Below are 22,415 nucleotides of genomic sequence, written 5' to 3' on the forward strand. Positions count from 1 at the left end.
ACCAGAATGGTTTGGATACATTTTACCAACTATTCCCTCAAAACTGGGTGTTTGAGAAGTGATTTGTTTAAGGTGTTTAAAAATATCGAAGGGCTTCACAGGGTAGAGATGTAAAGGAATTTTATGAAATTTGCAACAAGCTATTAAAGAGCGAATTGAGAAGCATTCATTCACACGAAGTGTAGTAAACTTCTGGAATTATTTCCCAGAAGGATTTGTGTCTGGTACATCAGAAAACGTCCAGGATTTAGGGTAGGGAGCGATGAAACTGAGGCAGATAAATTAAATTGTGATCTAAATGAACGGGAAGAGACTTTTAATGACATCCTCCTTTCTGACATTCTAAAAGTCTTGCTTGTTAGTGGTAAATGTTTTATTTCCTGAAATGATGGAAATATGCAGGCCAGTCAACAGAAGGAAAATCAGACTTAACATTTTGGGTTGGTAACTTTTAATCAGAACTGAGAAAGTTAGAGGTAAAGCAGGATTTATGATGCAGAGAAAGATGGAAGAAGCAGCAATATCAGAAATGATAGCTCACAGTGGGGCAAGAATGTGAGACATAAGGGAATAGTGAATTAGCTGGAAAGATTAAATGAAAGTAGTGGAAGGCCAATTTTCCAAAATTGTTGAATTTAGTTTTAAAGTGCTCATCAGAAAAGGTTTTGCTGTTCTTTTTATTTTTATTGGGGGAAAAATTGTTGAGTGGACTTTTCCTGCTCATATTTATTTTAATGAAACGTCATTGAACTGAAATGTTAACTTTTTCTTTCCACTCCTGCTGTGTACTTCCAATTTTTTTTAAAATTCAGGTGTCAAGCATTCATAATTTAAATTTGGGTTGTGATTTCCTGTTATGTCATTAGGCTTCCACTCCCTTCAAGCTAAAATGAGGTCTCCATTTCAACTTTGTTACTGATGTAATTTTTTCTTCTCATATACAGTTCATTACCTGAAACAATCCTTATGAGAATGTTTCTGCTTACAATACCAAACTGAGAACTTTTCAGAATTTATTGTCATGAACAGGTTACCAAATTCCTTGTTTTATGGCAGCATTAGAGAAAATATTGCTATAAATTACATTTCACGGATGGCATAACAGTTAGCACACCTTTAAAGTGCCCACGCTGTGTGTCTGTAAGGAGTTTGTACGCTCACCCCATGTTTGCATGTGTTTCACTGGGGGCTCCAGTTTCCTCCCACTGTTCGAAACATATCAGGCGTGTAAGTTAATTGGGTGTAAATCGAGCAGCATGCACTCGTAGGTTAAAAAGGCCTAGAAACTGTGTGGAAGGAGCAACAAGGTGAAACTAATTGGAGGCAAGGGTCTCCTGAAATTCCACAAAAAAAATATTCATGCCCTTATGTTTAAGACTGACAAGTGGGAGTATGATCTGTTATTTCTCAAGTTTACAAATGGCCTCATCCTGCCAATGGATGAGATTGAAGATAGGGGAATTAAAATGGTTGGCAACTGGAAGGTCTAGCTTGGAGTTGCAGAAAGAGCACTTGGTGTACATTAATACACAAATTTCAGTCTTATATTGTATTCTGTTAAAGCAAATTATGAAAGAAATGGGGTTATTTAAAGCAATATCCATTGCAATTATTGAAGCATCATTGGTAAGGCCAGCAGTTGTTCAACCTCTGGCTTGCTAGCTATTTTAGACAGATTTTTTTTTTAAAAAAGGACACTTTGGTCATACCAGGAAGGGAAAATATAGCAGTTCTTCTGTAAAGGATAACAATTGTAAATATATCAATACAAAATGTTTTGCAGCACCATCACCATAATTCAGTTAACTGAATTTAACATCACCAGCTGGCGTCCAAGTCTACATGTTATTACTCCAATCATACAGCCACGAGTTTTCAACCTGAAATAACTGAATTATTTCTACAAAAGCTGAATGTTCCCAACATTTTCTGTTAATTTGGCGTTGAACCTTTGGATAAATTAACCCCTTCAACCTTGTGCCTACAGATTTGCGTGTATGGCGCACCAACCCTGGATCGGTCTTTGACTATGATCCGGCTGAAGACAATATTCAATCCCGGAGTCTGCACCTGTTGAGCAGTAAGTTCACTCCAGGTTTTTGTGTGTGACAGAAATGGCATCTTCCTTCATGCAATATTTTCCAGAATAATTTGCAAGATGGTGTAGAGCTACATTAAATTTAGTCAATTGTTCATAAAAATTAATTAAAACTTGATAAATTGCAATTATGGTTAACCATAGAGTTAATCAAGCTAAAATGGTTCTATTTTAAAGATACTGAACATTCTGCTGATGGGCAAATCTATTTCTGATGTTAGATATCATTAGAACCATTATTTCACTGATTTGTGATGTGCTTCTTTACAGTTCAAGCTCAGCGTCGCAGCCGTGAACACTCTCGCTCTGCTAGTGCCCTGAGCCTAAGTGGAGGTGATGAGAAATCAGAACTTTCGGAACCTGACCACATTATTACCTATTACAATGGAAACGGCTTCTTCCAGACATCCGCCACCACCAGTAAGTAACCATGTTGAAAATTGCCTACAGTATTACGAACAGGAGTATGTTCTATGTCAACTGTCTCCTCCTTTAGCGCAATGTTACTAAAAGTTTCACTGTAGGATATCTTGGATTCAATTTTAAGCTGTCACAAAAGGAATGGAAAAATATTTGGATATGTAAATGAGAGTGTAATGCAAAATATTGGCTATGTGCAGTATGGAATAAGTAGCCTATTAAACCCCTTTAACATTACATTTCTGTAATAAATATAGATCCTAGATTTTGTTAATAACTATCCATAAGAATTTACTTGTACATATTATATTCAGCTACACCTTCCACTGATCACCCGAGTTTTGAATGGCCACCCCCTGATCTTCACACTAATCCAAAATATCAGTATGTCTACTTTGAAAAAGACAAGATTCAATGGGGATAAATTCAGGTGTCTCTTCAACCTAAAGATGTAGTTTCAGAGGCGGCCTTGGACATTTATGAATGAAGTAAGAAATGTCTTAAAGCAGGTGGCTGCAATTTTTTTGAAAATGTTATTATTTTCAAGATCAAGATCCATGGAAGTTACCCTTAGAGGCAAGTACTGGATTAACCAACATCTTAGTAATTGGCAGGGCAGTATCATTGGACCCTTGGGGCAAAGCATTCTTTAACATGTCTTAAGTTGGGGGGGGGGGAAAAAACCATGCTTTTAAGAAAGCAGTAGTTTTCTTTTGATCTGTTTCCATTTCTAAATCTATTTATGGTTTATTTCAGCTTACCAGCACACCAAAACCACAGTGCTGCCACAGCAGAGATCATCCTCTGTTGCTACACAACAGACTACAGTGTCATCTGTTCCTTCTCACCCTTCAACAACTGGTGTAAGTGACTTCTGCAATTTATGCTTAATTAATGGCTATTTACAAAGTAATCCAAGCTTTATTACAACTGTACAATGCATTTTATAATGAGTCAGCTCAGTTATTTAGTACTGTGCTTCCTTGAAAAACAGAATTTTGTTAGGATAAGTGCATGAACATTATCTTCAGTTCCTAGGATGTTGCCTTTCATTCATTTGGCCAAATTGACATGAACCTCAAAGGTGAGAGAATTGAGTAGTTGCCATCAACACCATCATTTCTACCAGATGTCACAACACATTCAGAACTCTTTTAGATCGCTCCACTGAGCACTTCCCTTGACATCTTTCTTAATGAAGTTATCAATCTTAAAAGCTGGAAATTCTCATGGCAGCATTTTTTATCCATTCTACAAGATTCCATTTCCCTTTGGAGCAATCTTAAGTATATCCCATTCTTGATTAATTTCATTTTATTGTCTTATTGGATGTCATTCAAGCTCCCAATTAATTTGCACACTAGCCATTCTGGAAGATGACATAACATTTTGTGTTCTTGCGTTGTATTATAGGACAACAATGGTTGTCAACTCCTTTGGTTCTCGCACTGCATTAGCAAATGCCTAATTTTAACAGAATGTTATGTAGGTTGTAGTCATGATCAGTTCCTTGGGTTATTCTCAACTGCTTTCAACATGCAGGAAAGGAGGTTTTTTTTTCTCATTTTTGGAGCCCAAAACATATTTATACTGTTTCTCCTATTAGAAGCAATGCCAGCCTAGTCTTCATGTAGGGCACACATGTCAAACTCTGGCCCGTGATATAATTATATTTGGCCCGCAAGATCATTTCAAAAATGTATTAGAGGTGGCCCGCCCTGCAGCGAGCCGATGCTATTTTTTGGTAATGTCACCCCCACCATCCTCCCCCTTCATTGCACATCCTTCCCCATTGTAACACGAGAAGTCTGTCGATGTCATCAGCCGGCAAGCCAGTTGGAAGGCTCCCCGCACAACCAGTCACTTCCCCCACCTGTCGAGCGCCTGTGATTTCCTGTCGGTGCGTCGGACATGGCAGGCTGCGCGAGCCCCATGCGACTGGCACTGGACGGCCCTTCCACAGTGCGAGCGCACTTCTCGCGGTCGCCACACCCTTCAGAGCTTGCACCCGCGCGGACCCCAGGGATGGCTGGTTCGGCCCTGCACGTGAAGAGAGAGATGGTGGCTGTCTGCAAAGGCTGATCGGCAGCGCGCTGGGCCTGAGTGGGTGGGTAAGCAGGGGTGGGCAGAGGGTGTAGGGGAAGTTATTGTGGTGCGAGGGGCAGTTAGAGGAAGGGATGAGTAGAAGGAGGGGTGGATAGGGAAGAGGTAAAAGGGGAGGGGCGATTAGAGGGTGAGAGACAGGTAGAGGGAGGAACAGGTTGAGGGGCGTGTATAGGATGGAGTGAGGGGTGAGTAGAGGTTGGATAAAGGACTGGTCAGGTAGAGGGATGGTGGGTCAAGGGTGAATAGAGGCCGAGAGCCTGAGGAGTGAGCAGGAAATGCTGATGCAGGCCAAAATGGACACAGCCTGTGAATGCTGACTACATCTCCACAGGGACCAAATAGGTTTCCCTCAGGTCAAGCAAAGCTGAACTTGAGCTACCTACTCCTGATCTGTAACATTATCCTCCTAAAGTTATATCCTAAAGTTTAACAATACATATGTTGAAAGAAGAGAAAACATGCAGATGTTGTTGAGAATTTTCAATAAATATTTAGTTCGGCCCTCGACTTAGTCCAAGTTTTTAATTTTGGTCCTCCGTGAATTTGAGTTTGACACCCCTGATGTAGGGCATCAGTTTAATTAGAACAGGTTGGGGGGGGGGGGGGGGTAATGACCAACTTAGTGCATGCTCTGTCTTTTTCTTTCCTACAAGATCAAGGGCCATCATGGTAAAGCCCCACCACCATTCAGGGCCCCAAACAATTCTTTCAAGTGAAGCAACATTTCACTTGTCTATCCGCAGATGTTATCCACTGTGGCCTTCTCTACATCAGAGACTGGGAGATCACTTTGCTCTTCCGCATCAATGTCTGGGATCTCCCAGTGGCCAACCACTTCAATTCTGCACCCAACTTCCACCAAGACCACCCATAAATTTGAGGAGCACTCTCCATTGGTTGGCATTAACATAGACTTCTCTGGTTTCTGCTAATCTATTCTCTTGCCCATCGTTCCCTGTCTTATTTCCTCCAGCTCTCAACTCCTCCCAACCTGATCCACCTGTTACCCCCCCCCCTCACTGTTTTGTTCATACCTTGAAGGGCACAAGTCCAAAACAGTGTACTTTATATAGCAAAGATGCATAAGCTGATTTTCTCCAGCATTGTTTTAACATGGTAATTATTATCAACTTGATTTAATCAGTTGTTCTCAACATTTTTCTTTCTACCCACATCCCACCTTAAGCAATCCCTTTCTAATCACAGAGCATCTATGACATAGGGATTACTTAAAGTGGTATATGAGAGGAAAGAAAAAGGATGAGAACCTCTGTGCTAAAGCAATCAAAGACTTACCTGTGTGAACCAGCCCAGGTTTACACATTTGCAATCATCACTCTTTCACTTCAATCAGTAATTTCCTTGTATAATATGACTGATACTGGGACTATAAAATGAATTGGATAATAAAGCCTGTTAAATGCCAGTAAATACAAATTCTACTTTTCTCCCCAGAAAACCTACCGTGCCATATATGATTATGTCGCAGCAGATGCAGATGAAGTTTCCTTTAAAGATGGCGATGTCCTTATGAATGTTCAATCCATTGATGAAGGGTGGATGTATGGAACTGTGCAAAGGACGAGTGTGACAGGCATGCTACCTGCCAACTACGTGGAAGCCATATAAACCAGGCTAATTTGTTCCAAGATACTTTAACCTCCCCACTCCAAAACAATAAGCAAGTCACGTAATAAAGAATTGATTGCTTGATCCTCTAAAGTTGAATTCTCTTATTTTGTATCCAGGGTGGGTTATGCAGTAAATAAAAGTGAAAAAAGACACTTCTCTTCCAGTTTTTTCCCCCCAGCATACCACTTGTTAGCACTTTGAAACCCACACAGATGTGAAAGTGTTCCCAGTGAAAAGCCCCTTCAATAGTGAAGTCAATGTTTAACAAATTCTTTCACATGCAAGAAATTGTATCTAATTGGAATTTAAAAATAACACCAAAATTTAAAACCTTCAAACTAATGTATCATCTGTGAACCAGCTGTGAGGCCACATAAAGCTGTTCTGCAAAAAAAAAATCCTTGTAATAACTTGGTGATCTGAAGTTTTAACATTAGCAATTATTACATAGTACTTGCCATAGTATGTGTTTCTCCATTCAGAATTCTATACTCTCTCAAAAGATCCTTGATTTTCCTATCATATTCTTCCTTCAGGATGTTGCAAGCCATATTTTCTTTAATGGCTTGGGAGAGTGGGTTCTAATTTTCCCATGGCCTCCACATCAGTGAACTACCACACACCCTAAATGGTTCACTTACAATCACAGCCTGATATAGCTAAAATAATCTAGAAAGTCATCTCTACCATTTTTTGGTTTTGTGTACAAGTTTGAAAACCCTGAGTTTAGCTTAACATTTCTTGTTGCTTGCTTTGAGTAGTCAGGAAAAATTCAGTAACTCGAGACTATCCATAAAACCAATATTACTGTTATTCTGTACAAGATGCATTTGATTAGCTTTAAATTGCTGCTATATATTACAATACATGGCTAAGGAAGCACTGAATCAGAGGAGACATGCTCATTGTTTTAATGAGGAACATTTGAAAAAAAAATTGTATATTCTTTGAACAATGATAGATATTTTACATCCACTTTCATAACTCACCTGAAAGGTAACACCTTCAAAAGTACAGCACACCTCAACATTGTAGGGGAAAAAAATGCACAGTTAATTACAAGTATAGCCCTTCAACCCTAGACATTTAATTCAATAGGAAGATTTTGGTAGTTTAGGCAAGCTACTTTATCCACTATCTTCTGAAACACAAGGTAAACTGAGAATATGGGAAAATGATTACTGTCAATGACAAGATTTATTGCACATCCTTAGATTTCTCTAAAGGTATCAAAAAGGCTCATGAATAACAGCATTTAGAGAGAAGGAACTCCTTATATTGTTACTTAAATGAATAGCATGTATTAAGCCATCTTCAACTTGGACTAAAGTTCTCTGCTGGGTTTTTTTGGTGTTTAGGTTTCCAAGGAGGTGCTTAAGATGCTATGAAAAATTATAGAAACACATCCTTGCATTGCACTAGTATGGTAACAACTGAACCCATCAAGGCAGGTATTCAATTATACTCATACCTAGTTACAGGAGGGGAAGAAAATAGTGGTTCAGGTTATGTTTTCAAGGGCAAATAATTTTCCTTTCAGTTTAAGTTAGCATCCACCTTAGAATCCTGCCCATGAACATTGACAGTTAAAAGACCATTGGCTTTCACAATCATATACCACTAGGCATAAGTGGAAAGGTTCCTTCCCAGTCTGGGTTTTCTGATAGCAGGGTGCCAGATGCTGCCTCAACACAGTCAACCCTTACATTCCCAGTGCAACTTAACTCTTGACTTGAAATAACATCTACTTGTTTACAGGAAAGTGACCCTTGCAAGCACAATTCAAAACATTAACAAAATAAATGGTAGTTGCTTTTATTTGTACAAGAGTATATGGTGAGCTCAAGCACAGGTTTTAAAAAAATAGATTTTTTAAAAACGTGCAGCTCAAATTCCATTCCGGCATCCATATTCATCACTGTAAAGGCTAAATAATGCCCAGAGATGCAGATATAACAGCAAGATATAACTGCCGCTTTCTGCTCAAAGAAATGCACACATCCATTGCTAAAATAATATAATTTAACATCAGAAAATTTCCAATAGATTAAAAAACATTTCTCCTAATGTACACGATGCCAATGAGACCCTCATTGAAAACATCTCGAGTAGATATGTATATATTATTCTACCCCACTGCTTTGAAGATCACTCTATCCATTTTCATGTTGATTTGCAGTTACCACCAATGAGTTTGGTTTTTCTTTCCATAAAGCTATCAAAATAAGGTCGAGTCAACATTTTGTAGGCCAGTCCTTATCTCCTTTAAACAATATCTCCTTTTAATCAACCCTCTATTTACCATGGAGGGGTGCTCTTCCCAAAACCAAACAAGTCAAAAGGAGAACAAGCTTTTAAAGGAAAGGTGCTGTTCACTACTGGATTCCCACTCCCAGTGACCAGTGTCAGGATATCCTCCAAGAGAAATGAAGTTTGAATAGCAGACAAGACTCAGGTTCAAGGTCGTGATCTGTAAAATGGAAACAGCAGCAGGACACATCCAAACACAGTACAAGGTTGATAGTGTACAAAAGAACAAAGCCAGTACATGGCAAATAATTAAGATCAAATAAAGTGTAACAATTTGAGGAAGAGGAATGGGCCATGGCAGCTCAATCTCCTCCATTTTTAAGATGATTTTATCCCATTTGACACAGCTTGACAACTTATCAGTCTGCAGTTTCATGCGGTGGGGACCTCCAGCGAGACTGCAGGTTTACCATGATACAATCCATCATGCCACTCAACTGCTGGTGCATTGTGAAGAGTTGACTGCCAGTGTGTTGATTCAAATCCTCAGAGAAAAAGCGTGCAGAAAGGGCATTAACATCAGAAATCAGGGAAGGAGTAACAGGAGGTGCACCAGTCTCAATTAAATCTGAAAGAATAAAAAATCTAAATTAGTTGTTTTCTACACTGAACCAAGCAAGCACAAAGTACTGTCCCGATTTGCTGCTAAATGCAACATACAAATCAAATTCAAATTTACTGTAAAAGAACATCAATGACAACCCTGAGATTCTTTTCCCCACAGGAGAGAGAAATACAGAAGAAACTAAAACTTTGCTACTTCACAGGGAAGAGGGCCATAGGAAAAAATAAAGGTTGAAAAAAAATGATTGGTGTAAACTGCACTCAAGAAAAAGATATAAATACTAAAGAAAAATGAAAACCAAGAATTGTAAACAAACTGACTGTGCAAATACAGCAAAAAGTATTTAATAATAATGTTCAAAGCAAGAGTCCTTAAATAAATCTGAGTGTTGTTCAGGAGTCCGATGGTGGTAGCAACCCTTCCAAGTCTTGCAGCACCTATACCTCTTTCCTAATAGTACCAGCAGGAACAGAGCATGTTCACGGTGGTGTGGATGCTCGATGATTGCTGCTGGTCTCCAATGCCATCTCAATTTTTGATTGTGGGTAGTTTTGCCTGTGATATACTAGGTTATGTCCACTATCTTTTTCAGGGCGTTCCTATCAGAATGCCCCCAGAGCAAGCTGTGATGCAGCCAGTCAGCACAGTTTCCATTACATATCTGTAGAGGTTTCTGACGCCATACCAAACCTCTGCAAACTCCTGAGGAAACAGAGGTACTGACGTGCTTTCTTCACAATGTATTAATGTTGGGAACAGGAAAGGGCCTCTGAGGTAGCGACTCTCTGGAATTTAAATCCCCCAATGATCATTAGATTTTTCACCTCTGGTTTTCCCTTCACAAGGTCTCCAATCAGTTCCCTAGTTTTGGTGACATGGAACGTCCCTATCTAGTCCTACTCACGAATAAGGATGTTCCATGTTAATCCCCAGCAATGATCTGAGTGAAGTTAAATCATGTTGTGAGTCAACTGTTCATGAATCAGCAGCCAGTCCAAATAAAAATTGACCAATGGCAAAACAATCTGCTGGAAGTACTTGACCGATTGAGTTCTTCAGGTGGAGAAGTCAGTGTAACAAGTTCTTTACATTAGCTTCTTTTCTCCACATTCTCACTCTTGATGAGGAGTTCCAGCCCAAAACATTGACCATTCCTTTTCTCCCAATGAGGCTGCTCGACCTGCTGAGTTCATACAGCAGATCATATTTAGCTTCAGATTCTAGCATCTGCCATCTCCAGTGCATTCCATTAATAATTGAGCACCTTAATTTCATTAATTATTTACCCCTTTGCCTCAGTGTAATGATGGATAAAATGCAATCATTACTCAGAGCTTAATACAGGCAATTTTTCACTCCCCTTACAGATTTTCCAAGTCAGTATATATTTATTTATTGCAGTGGTTCACTCACAATCTGCCTCAGTCCCAATATGACATCTCTTCAGAGCTAAATCAGCCTGGAAAGCATGGTGCCACTTTGGTAATAAACCAGTACACAAGGTAATTCAGTGCCCTTGTTGCTTTCAAAGTTTCTTCCAGCTGTTATCCAAGTTGATGGAGCACTGTTTCATCAGCTGTCAGAGGATGATTGGTGATAAGCAGAAGAACATTTGACATGATACAGTGAGATTCATGGCATTTGGATCAATGCTGAAAATTCCCACTTGCACTGGTATACCTCTGATGGGTCTGTCCTCCAGGTGGAACAGCCAAATGTAGGGACAGTGATGAAGGGGTCTGGCATGTATATAGATGTGGCTCAGCTAGTCTGTGGTACAACTCTCCCACTTTTAGATACCAGTTTCTGGATATTTGTGAGGATCACTCTGCATACTTGAACAAGTTGACAGCAACTTCATCCTGTCTAAATTTGGTGCTTAGGTCAATGCTTGTTTTCCATGTATCAACAGAGTTGATACAGAGTTTCTCTGTTTCAATGGTATTGATTATGATTCAATGACTTGCTGGGCCATATACAAGGATAAATAAAATCAAGTATTGCCATCATTAAAAACGTTCCTTTCCTAAAGTTCATTGATTTAGTAGCAGAAATTGGTTGTGTCAACAACATTGCTATACCCTATGATGTTTAGGCTAAGATAACTAGCCATCAGCAATCACAACTTGTACAGTTCTATTAGTGCAACCTTCAAATTTCAGATTTCACTTTTTTTCGAGCTAATGAATACAGTAATTGTACATTGGCTGCCTTCACGTAAAGAGCATCCATACTCCTGGAAAGCAAGGCTGCACTGAGGTCAACTGAGTATAAAAATGCTTTGGGATAAGTAGCTATTTTCCCATTGAAGTGGAGCAATACCATGGTATTCTAAATTATTCTCTTTCGTTTGTCAATCTAATTCCCATGAGAAGGCATTCCACATCCCCTTTTCTGAGAGCTAATGAAAATAATTTTCTTCTGATAATTCTCTTGAAACTGTCAGGATCTTGTGTACTGTTATCAAATCTCCACTTAATCTTCTTTGTTTCACCCTAACTTTTCTATTCTGAAGCGCTGCAAAACCCAAATCAAGCTCTGGCAAGGTTATTTTCAAAGAGAGGCAGAGCAAACAAGCTCTACTTATTTGAAGATGACAAAAGCACAGTGTTTAGGTGAGAATGGAGGGAGAGGCGATTTTAAAGCAAGAATTATCATTTTAAGGTGGGCCTGCTGAAACAGGAGCCATGATTTAGCCTCATTAGAGAAACTGAGACATAGGAAGTGAAAGGTCCGTACCACACACCCTGCCATGGTCTCCATAAAACTCGTATTGATTGACTGAGGTTTGATTTTTTTTTACTATCAATGCTTCAGCTTAAAAACACAAATAGCTATTTGATATTCAAATAATATATTGAAGAGAGGTAATAAAGTGAGATCACACTGAGAGCATTGTATTCGGTTCTGATAATCTCATTATAGGAAGGATGTAGAAGCTATGGAGAGGGTGCAGAGGAGATTTACCAGGATATGGCCTGGTTTGGAAAAAAAGTCTTATGAGGCAAGGTTAGCAGAACTGGGATTTTTCTCATTGGAGTAAAGGAGGATGAGAAGAAACTTTCATTAGAGGTCTACAAGATACTGAGAGGCATAGGTGGACAGCCAATGTCTCCCCGCCCCCCCCCCCCCCCCCCCCCCCCGCCATACACAAGGGCTGGAATATAAAACCTTGGGGACATGTCTACAAAGTGAAGGGAGTAATGTTTAAGGGAGACTCCATGGGTAAGGGGGTAGGTAGTATTTTTTTTTAAAGTTGTGGATGCCTGGAATGCCTGGCCAGGAATGGTGGTGGAGGATGGAACATGAGGGACATTTAAGACTCTTGGACAGTCACCTGGATGTAAGGAAATACAAGGTAGGAAGGGTTTAGCAGATTTTGGTAGGAACATTTAAGACTCTTGGACAGTCACATGGATGTAAGGAAATACAAGGTAGGAAGGGTTTAGCAGATTTTGGTAGGAAACTATAGGTCGGCACAACATTGAGGGCCGAAGGGCCATACTATGCTGTAATGCTCTATGTTTTAAGAGGCCACCCCTTGTTCCGCCCATCACTGTCTGGTAAATCATTGTTACCTGTTGCCAGCTTTTCTTCATCAGCATTAGAACAACTGGTGTCCTCTGCTCCATTGACCAATTTTTCACCTTCAAAGACATTATCTTCTTCTACACCAAGAGATTTCTTCTGGTGGTGGTGGAAGGGAGGAGGGAAAAAAAAATCAAATGTTGAAAGATCACATGAAGAGCAAAACTGAAGAAATATTCACTGGTCATATTATTCAAGATTTATAGTGCATCAGGATCCATGCAACTAACTTGAGGCTGAAGACATGGATTCTCTGGGAAAGCATCAGGTAGTTTAGCAACATATCTATTTTTAAGCTATTACCCACAACTCACCATCTCGACAGTTGTTGTTCAACATTGACTCAAATATTCATTCATGCTTTTATTTTCCTCCATCCTTCCTATGTTTATATACTTCCAAGGTTGTATTTCATGATACAAAGTGTTGGTGAGACCACATCTGGAGTATGATGTTCAGTTCTGGTCATCTAGCTGAAGGAGGAATATCAATACTGGAAAGGGTGCAGAGGAGACTCACAAGGATGGTGCCACGACTGGAGAGCTCAAGTTACAGGGAGAGGTTGGAAAGCTTACGTCTTTATTCCTGTGAGCTTAGGGTGACCTTAGAGGTATATAAAATCATGAGGGGCTTCAATAAAGTGAATGCTCATATTCCATTACGCAGGGTAGATATTCTAAAACTAGATGTTATAGACTTGAGGAATCCTCGGAGCAACTTTTTCCATTCCAAATCTGGAATGGGCTGGAATGGGTTAGGGTTAGCGTCAGAGGAAGCAAGTACAATTATACCATTCAAAAGGCATTTGGACAAATATATGGATAGGAAGGACCTGGAAGGAAATGGGACCCAATGCAGTCAAATGGAACTAGTTCAGAATACTAACTTGTTCAGCATGGCCAAAATGGGCTGAAATGCTGGTTTTGTGCCAAACTGTTCTGATTCCACGACTCTCTCCCCTAAAATTCTAAACCTTTGGTCAAGTTTTTTTGATCACCCATACTGAACAACTTTTTTGGCAATGCATGTGCCACCATGAAATATCTTTCATTGCATTAGATTTTCCTGATTTACGTTGGGAGTGAGAAATTTGAAGAGTTACTGAGGATATAAATCCATAGAGCCAGCTCATCTCACAAGCTCTTAAAATTTGTTGACAATGCAAAAAAAAGAGACTACAGACAAGATTAGATATACACACTGGGGGAAATGACAAGCTTGTACTCGGGACTACCCGTCATCATTAGCAAGTTATGCAAGTTATCAACACATCCTTCTATTGGATGTGTTATTTAAATTTTCCACTTTAGAACTATTTTTAAAGCATTTATAACATCAAAAACGAATGATAAGGGCCTTCCTCTTGGTGTTGCCACTTCCTAATTTAATATCTAGCAGGATAAACTGAAGCAATAAAAGAATGTATGATAAATACCTGCATAAACAGAAAAACTGGGCGACAAATCTAATAGGTAAGAGTCAGAGGGAGGACTTGGCGACTAAAGAGTGTCGGGACTGAAGCTTTCTTCAAGTTATAAAACCAGAGGACAGTTTAAACATTAAACAAATCGGTGATTGGTTGGAGTTGTGCTCCAGATAAGGGCCAATAACAGATAAAGCAAAGGGAAGCTCAAGCAGAGTGGCTCAGTGTAGCTTTGATTTGAGAGGTGTCAGTGAGGAGGAACAGGTGAGGAACAAGCAAAGCTTTGTTTCTTGTAGTGGTTAGATAAGTCAGCAAATTAGAGGTAATTAAATAGACACAGGATCAGGTGATGTTTTGTAGCTGCAAAATGTGGGAGTAAGTGGACCTTGTTGTGATTCCTAATGACTACATTTACAGCAAGTAAGAATTCAGGCTCAAAATTGGTGACCTGGAATCTGAGCTTCAAACAGACACAGCAAGGAGGGGGAATAGGTACCTGGACACTGTTTCAGGTGGCAGTCACACCCATTAGAATAACTGCCTCAAATTCAGCCTGCGGTCAGGGACAAAGGTGTGACTGGAGTTGGGCAGTAGTAGGATCCAAGACAATGCTGGAGGAGCCTCAGACCTTGATCTTGTCTCACAAGTCCAAGATTCTTACACCATGTGTGGATAAGAGTGGGGTGATGTAGGATGGATGAGCAACCTAACTGTGGCACTGTGGTTCAGGAAGCCATTCAAGAGGGAGGAGAGAAGAGAAATGTAGTGGTAATCAGAGATAGTATAGTTTTGGGGAATAGACAAAGTTCTCTGTCACAAGGATAGAGCATCCCGAAGGCTGTGTTTTCTTCCTGGTGACCAGGTTCAGGACATCTTACCTGACCTGCAGAGGAATTTGCAGTGATAGGGGAAAGACAGTTGTCGTGATCCATGTGTGTACCAACGACGTAGGTAGAACAAAGAGGTTCTGCCAAGGGAATTTAAAGAGCTAGGGACCAAATTAAAAAGCAGAATCAAAAGATGGTAATCTCTGAATTACTACTTGAGCCATGTGCAAATTGGCACAGGGTCCAGACAATTAGATAGTTAAATGGGTGGCTCTAAGATCGACGTGGGAGAAGTGGGTTCCAATTCATGAAAAATTGGCATCAGTATTGGGGAAGGAACTGTACAAAGGGGATGAGTTCCATCTGAACTGGGACCTGGATCAAGGTGAATCACACAACTAGGACTGGAGACAGGGCTTTAAACTAAATAGTAGAGGGTGGGTTTAACACATTGGAGAGGGATGGATAAAATGAAAGAGAAAAGTGTGGATAAAGTAAAACCAAGAGTTAAAAAAGAAAGTAAGAATAGAGTGGATTAAAGTCAAGTGCAAAAGAAGCAAAGATTACAGAATTTTAAATGCACAATGGATATAAGGGCAGCTTATTGGAATGCCCATAGTATTCAAAACAAGGTCAGTGAACATGTGGCACAAATTAGTACAAAGGGGTATGATCAAGTCAAATCAAGTTTATTGTCATATGATTGTGCAAGCTAAACCCAATGAAACCGAGTTCTCCAGTCCACGGTGCAAAACGTGCAAACACACGTTCAGCATATGTATTGTTTATCTGTTTGTTTATGTCTGGTTAAGTATTTCATCCATACAAATAAATAAATAAATATTGTTTTATACAGATGAGAGTACCAACCAGATGGTTAGTGTGAGCAGTTCCTTTAGTTGTTCAGTATTCTCACTGCCCGTGAGAAGAAGCTGGTCCTCAGCTTGATGGAGCTAGCTCTGATACTCCTGCATCTCTTCCTCAACAGGAGCAGCTGAAAAATGCTGTGTGCAAGGTGGAAGGGGTCCTCAATGATTTTGTGTGCCCTCTTCAGACAACGATCTGGTAGATCATGTCAATTTGTGGGGGAGGGGGAGATTATCAGGGAGGATATGTGATCTGATTAACCAAGGTGGGGGCAAAATGCAACCTTGTACACACCAAGAGCATTGGTGATAACCGATCAGGGTGCTTTCTCCTCTGTTGGCAAAGTTCACATGCTGTCGAAACTGTGGTAACACTACTTTCAGGTTGGCATGATTGAAGTCACCAACAATAATCATGGCACTATCAAGGTGGGAAGTCAGGATGGCACTGTAAATCTCTTTCACGACTTCACCCTCATTAGCCAAAGGTAGAACGCAGACTGCAGTTATCAGCATGGCTGGGAATTCCCTGGGCAGGTAGAAGGGTCTGTATTTCACCAGGAGGTACTCTAACTCTGCTAAGCAGAATGTCTTCATAACAGAGACATTGGTGCACCATTCTCATTGATCTAAATGCACAGTCTCCCTCCTCGAGACTTTCCAGTAGCAGCAACATCTGTCTGCCCTGAAGGAGACAAGGACATCCAGCCGGATCGCTGAGTCTGGAATGGTGTCCTGGAGCCACGTTTCTGTCATCATCAGAGCACAGCAGCCCTGCAATTCTCTCTGGTTCAGATGTAGCCTCAGATAATCCATTTTCTTCTCCAGTTACCTTACATTTAAAAGTAAGATGTCAGGAGTGCAAATCTGAAGGGATTAACTCTCAGCCTAACCCCGATGCTGACCAGTTTTCCATGCTTCTGGCTTCTCCAGCAGTGCTTCTGATGACCGTGATTCGTTCCACAGTTTGAAGCAGTCTGTGTTCTTTACTTCAGGTTTAAACTGCTCAGAATCTTACCGATCCAACTGGCTAATTTGAAAGTCCGGTCCGTGTTTTGTATTGTGATGAGTGTTTCCCTGATCATGGACACAACGTAGTGGGCTTGGGATTTCACCATCGTGAGGGGCCGAAGTGGTTGGGGCAACCTGGTGCACCACCATGATTTAGTGGCCATATAGAAAAGTGGTTGCAGGGTATGATTGGGAATTAAATATTCAAGGACATCAGGAAGTACAGATGTAGGAGGCAAGATGAAGTGGGATAACGCCCTTAGTTAAGGATAAGATCAGGGCACTAGTGTGAGATGATGCAAGATCTAAGGAGCAAAATGATGAATGAATTTGGGTAGAGATAGTAAAGCAAGGGGGGAGGAAACAAAAATAGCTGGTGAGAGCTGTCTATAGGCCACCCAATAATATTACAGTGACAAAAGCAATAAACCAAGAAATGTTGGAAGGATGGAACACTAGTTATCGTGGGGGGTCTTTAAAATGCACATAGACTGGGTGAATCAGGATGGTTGAGGCAAATTAAAGGACTACATGATGGCTTTCTTGAAGGGAACATGCTATCCTGGATATAGTCCTGTGCAATGAAGCATGCAAAATTAGCAATCTTGTTCTTAGGGATACTCTTGGAAAGAATAATTAGAGTATGACTGAGCTTCTCATACAAATGGAGGGTAGAATAGTTCAGTCTAAAACCAGTCAGGCGGGCAGGGAGAGACTGACAGTGCTAGTCGAGCGGACGAGGGGAAGAACCCGGCACGAGTCGGGTGGGGGAGGGGAGACCAGCGGCGCGAGTTGGGCAGGCGAGGGGGGAGAGACGGACAGTGCGAGTCGGTGGTGTGAGGGGGGGGGGGGACCAGCAGTGCCTCTGGAGGGGGGTGGGGTGGATACGGTAGCACAATTCGGGTGGGCTTAAATCTGGTTTTCCGAAATGCAGAACACACTGTATCCCAAGAGTTCTGGATAAAGGATTGTGTACCTGTACATTTAAATATTATTAAAAATACATTTTAAAATATCAGTTGGAGTTATAAATTCATAATTATTTTGCCTATCCTCTTGGGTATTAAGAACACACAAGAGATAAATGTTAAAGCAAACCAAAAGACTTTCTCATCTACTTAACTGTATTCAAAAATCCCTATACACTGATTTATTCCACATAGTGCCTAAACTTATCAAGTATTAAAATAATAGTAGAGAAGTATCATACCAGTCAGAATTTATACAGTAGGGAGACAACTCCTTTAGACTACCAAGTCTACAATGTCTAATCAGGCACTCTAAATTCTGTTTTCTTTTCAAAAGCATAGGAAAGTATTCAAACAAATTATCAGAGCACTTGACCTCATTTTGGGGATGTGAGTTAAATATTAGCAAATTGCAACTTCAGATAAAATCTGTCAGTTTACAGAAATCAACTCACCTGTTGATCATAAAAAGCTCTGAGAGTCTTTCTTACTACAAAGACCTTTGGAGAACGGATTGGAAGCAACTTAATTTCAGACACTGTGAGTGAGCTCAGATCACCCACAGTCTTGATGTTTTTAGCTCTAACAAGCTGGCCGAAACCTCGCGTCCTGTTAGAAAGAACAAAACCAGGTTTGTCAAGACAAGGTAAGGAAGAAGCAATTTACATGATCTCACACTGACCAATTTACTGAGTGAAAGAACTACAGGTAATTTACCATCGAAACAGCTTTAGATTTAAATTAGGATTCCAAAACTTTAAAATTATGTTACAAAATAGTGCTACTAAATGCATCATATACAAGTGCCTTTACATACCACATGTTAGAGACAAGCTGAGGTAGAATGATCTCGACTGGTGAAGTGCAACTGACCAGAGCAGGATATACAGGTGCTGAGGATGATGTCACAGACTCTTTGCTCATCTCAGAGATCTTAGGAAAATTAAAGGATAATTAGATTATGTTGTATTCAAGTATTTTGTTTTCTTACAATATCAAGGATAATTAGACCATTCAAAAATCTTCAATGTCTCTGCAAATACAAATCAAGTTAATTCTGAAACCATTGCTTTCAGCTCCAATCATCAATTAATGAAAAACACTAAAGATCTGATTGCAGACTTAGTAGTGTTAAGTAATTTTAATTGGATAGCTGACTTAAGCTGCTTGAGAGTACATAGAAGTGATAGAATCAGCTAAAATTTATTTGCAGAATTACTATCCAATGAGCTCTCCAAATAATATCCAATGACCTTACAAACATTCAGTCATTCTTGTTTGACATGTGGTTTGCTGACAAATCTCATTTAGCAACACATTTGATACACCACAGAATATTTTACTGTACAAAAAGCTATCTTAAAAATGGAAATTATTTCTGATTGAAACAAATAATATGAACTGTTTGTGTGGCAAATCTTATTTCCTTTAATTCTAAAATATTTATAACTTGCACTTAAGGAATGGAGTGTGAGGCACTGGGTGGCATTTGCGTCCATAGGTGGTACCATATATATTTAATTGTATAAAGAAAGAAAAATAAAACAACGTTGATCTAATGCAGTCATTTACTACAGGACAAACTTCATCAAGGCTTACCAAACATTTTTTTGAACTTTTATAGCCCGAGTTGCGATTACTTGGACTCAGGAAACCTTTTGTCGGAGTAGTGTTGTACTGAGGAAATTAAGTAGATAATTTTAAAACATGACTCCAATAAAGCACTCCAAATATACAGCAAGAAAGCATGCCCTGACCAATGATCTACAGCTGGAAATATGAATGGTTTTGCTTTGTGCTGATACTAACTCTTGCATATTTCTGGCAATTTTTGTTTGTTTTCATTTGAACACAAAAATCTTACCCTTTTGGCATATGAAACTGTGTAAAGAAAAAATATGCAACATTCAAAAGAACATTGTAAATTAAAAAATGGAGGATGAATTAACACGGTACAATTACAGCATGCTATCAAAGTGTGGACAAGGTGCAAACGTAAAAGATCATGTAGTTTATTTTCCCCCCTAGTTATTTAAGGGCTAAATATTGATAGGCCTTTTAAATAGAACCCCAAAACATAAGCTTCAATACAAAGGAAATAGCACTACCATAAATTATGCTAAAATCAACTATTTTCTTTTGCTTTAAAATTACTCTACAAGTTCAATGAAAACTGGAGATACTCAGGTCAGACAATATCTATAGATAAAGAAGAAAAACAAGTTTTCCTGTTGAAAGGTTAGCAACCTAAAACATAAAAAATCCAATTACAAGATAATGACTTGAAATCATAGAACCATTGAATACTGAAGCACAGAAATAAGTCTTTCATCCCATCTAGTCTCTGCCAAACTATTATTTTGCTAGTCCCAATGGCCTGCACCCAGACCATAGCCCTCCATATCTCTCCCATCAATGTACCTTCCTTAAATGTCAAAATGGAGCCCATAGTCATCACTTCAGCTGGCAGCTTGTTCCATACTTACCACTCTCTGCATGAAGTTTCATCTAATGGTCCCTTTAAAATAAAATCACCTTTCACTCTTAACCCTCGTGTTTGAGTTCTTCTCTCACCTAACCTCAGTGGAAAAAGCCTGCTTGCATTTAACTCCAACCCTTTCTATACCCTCATAATTTTGTATACCTCCATTAAATCTCTCTCATTCTTCTACACTCCATGGAATAAAGTCCTAACCTACAATTCCTTTCCTCTAATCCCAGCAACATCCTTATGCATCTTCTCTGCACTCTTTCAATATTGTTGATATCCTTCCTGGAGATAAGTGACTAAATCTATACACAACACTCCAAATCTGGCCTTAGCAATGCCTGATACAATTTCACCATAAACATCACACTCCTCACAACCCTATCTACCTGATGCCACTTTCAAGTATTATGTATCTGTATTCCCAAATCACTCTTTTCTAACACACTCTACTGTGCATATCCTGCTTTGGTTAGACCTCTCAAAGTCAACACCTCACACAAGTGAGGTGAAATTCCATCTGTTATTTTGCATTCCATTTTACAGCTGGAGGCCTTCCTCATTGTTAACTACAGATCAAACCAAGTGTCATCTGCAAATGTGCTGATCTAGTTTACTACATTATCATTCAAATTATTGATATAATTAACAAATAGCACTGATCCCTTAGGCACACCGCTAGTCACAGGTTCTGGGCAATCATCTATTACAGGAAGACCCTGACTTACGATGGGCGTTCGGTTCTGGGACTCGTATCACGTCGAAATTATTTTAAGTCAGGGTCTCCCCATACAAGTAGTATTCTGCCTTGTCCTGGATGGGAGGCAGAGATCCCCGCTCCTACCAGGAGGCTGACTTGGCACCAGGTAACTAGGGGCAGCGGCATCACATCACAACCTACGTTGAGATTTGGAATGCATGTGCAGACTACTGTCACTCTCTCTCCCTCTCCAGCGATGGCATTCCAAATCACTTTTTTTTTTTAAAAAACAGCGTTTGGTCCTTCAAAGCACGTTTTCTTGATGTCACTTCAAGAGGAGCACCAAAATGAAGTTTACGGGGCGGCGGCCGTGGGAAGTGATCTGCGTGCGCTGATTGGACTGAAGCATTTCCTTCAGAGAAGGTAAAGCAACGACATTGTTACAGGTAAACCCTGACTTACCTTATTAAAAATGGATTCTGACCATCGTAACTGAAATATCGTAAGGCGGAACATTGCAAGTCAGGGTCTATCAGTACTATTCTCTGGCTTCTCTTGCAAGCTACTCTCTAATCCAATTTACTAACTCACCCTGAATACCAAGTGAATGAATCTTCTTGACCAACCTCCCTTGCAGGAATTTGTCAAAGGCCATATAGCTAACACCCATGGCCCTTCTTTCATCTACTTTCCTGATAACCTCAAAAAATTGGAATAACTCGAATAAGTAAACATGTTGACTATCCCTAATCATTCTCTATCTATCCAAACATTTACTGCTTCCTCTGCACCTCATACAGAATATTTCCAGCATTACTTACATTCAGATTTCAAGTGCTGGAGAAACTTAGCAGGTCACCCAGAACCCATAGAAAGCAAAAGGCAGTCCCACTTTAACTCCTGCTGAGACTTCACCATCCCTTCTGACCTCCACCAATCCAATCAGAACATTCTTTCCTCAGTAGAGCCTTTATCTGCAACCCTTATGCCCACACCTTCACCAAGTTCCACACACACCATGATGCTGAACTCTTCTTCTGCCAACCCCCACTGAGGATTCCTTCTCCTGCCTGAAGTCTTCCTTCTCTAGCAGGCCTCGATCTAGCCTCTGCGTCCTCTGGATCTTTAGATTTCCAACTGCCAGCGACACACCAACCATCTTAACTTCATCACTCTACTTACCTATTACAATCTTATCCCCTCTGAATGCCCTGCCCTCCATTCTCACCACATCAATCCCAACAACACTATCAAATCTACAGACAAAGGAGATTCTTTTGCAGTGTGGCAGACTAAGCTTTACCCTGCCTAGACTAGATTTTTTTCTTTATTTGCTCCTGTGCAACACAGTTTTTTAATTTGGAATCAAACAATTCATGTGATTAAAATGCAAATCCAGATTTTATTAAAGGG

The 22,415-nt window shown here is 40.0% G+C and overlaps 2 protein-coding genes across 22 annotated transcripts in view; one reads left to right on the plus strand and one right to left on the minus strand.

The window, feature by feature from the left end:
• neb (nebulin) overlaps positions 1 to 6,346 on the plus strand; it is a 324,022-nt gene extending 317,676 nt beyond the window's left edge. For all 18 annotated transcript variants that reach the window (XM_069934922.1, XM_069934926.1, XM_069934925.1 and 15 more), the window contains 4 exons: positions 1,988 to 2,080; positions 2,369 to 2,518; positions 3,275 to 3,381; positions 6,080 to 6,346. In XM_069934922.1, coding sequence (XP_069791023.1) covers positions 1,988 to 2,080; positions 2,369 to 2,518; positions 3,275 to 3,381; positions 6,080 to 6,253 — 524 coding nt within the window. In that variant the 3' untranslated portion in view covers positions 6,254 to 6,346. The remainder of the gene's footprint in view (positions 1 to 1,987; positions 2,081 to 2,368; positions 2,519 to 3,274; positions 3,382 to 6,079) is intronic.
• A 797-nt stretch (positions 6,347 to 7,143) lies between these two features.
• rif1 (replication timing regulatory factor 1) overlaps positions 7,144 to 22,415 on the minus strand; it is a 107,438-nt gene continuing 92,166 nt past the window's right edge. For 2 of the 4 annotated variants that reach the window (XM_069934944.1, XM_069934942.1), the window contains exons 32-36: positions 19,414 to 19,491; positions 18,632 to 18,747; positions 18,270 to 18,423; positions 12,710 to 12,818; positions 7,144 to 9,134 (exon numbers count right to left, since the gene is read on the minus strand). In XM_069934944.1, coding sequence (XP_069791045.1) covers positions 8,926 to 9,134; positions 12,710 to 12,818; positions 18,270 to 18,423; positions 18,632 to 18,747; positions 19,414 to 19,491 — 666 coding nt within the window. In that variant the 3' untranslated portion in view covers positions 7,144 to 8,925. Of the gene's footprint in view, positions 9,135 to 10,527; positions 10,708 to 12,709; positions 12,819 to 18,269; positions 18,424 to 18,631; positions 18,748 to 19,413; positions 19,492 to 22,415 lie in introns of those variants that run through there. The other 2 variants (XM_069934943.1, XM_069934945.1) reach the window with 2 other exon arrangements.

The sequence above is a fragment of the Narcine bancroftii genome, chromosome 4 (assembly GCF_036971445.1).
Source record: "Narcine bancroftii isolate sNarBan1 chromosome 4, sNarBan1.hap1, whole genome shotgun sequence".
NCBI classification, from domain to species: domain Eukaryota; kingdom Metazoa; phylum Chordata; class Chondrichthyes; order Torpediniformes; family Narcinidae; genus Narcine; species Narcine bancroftii.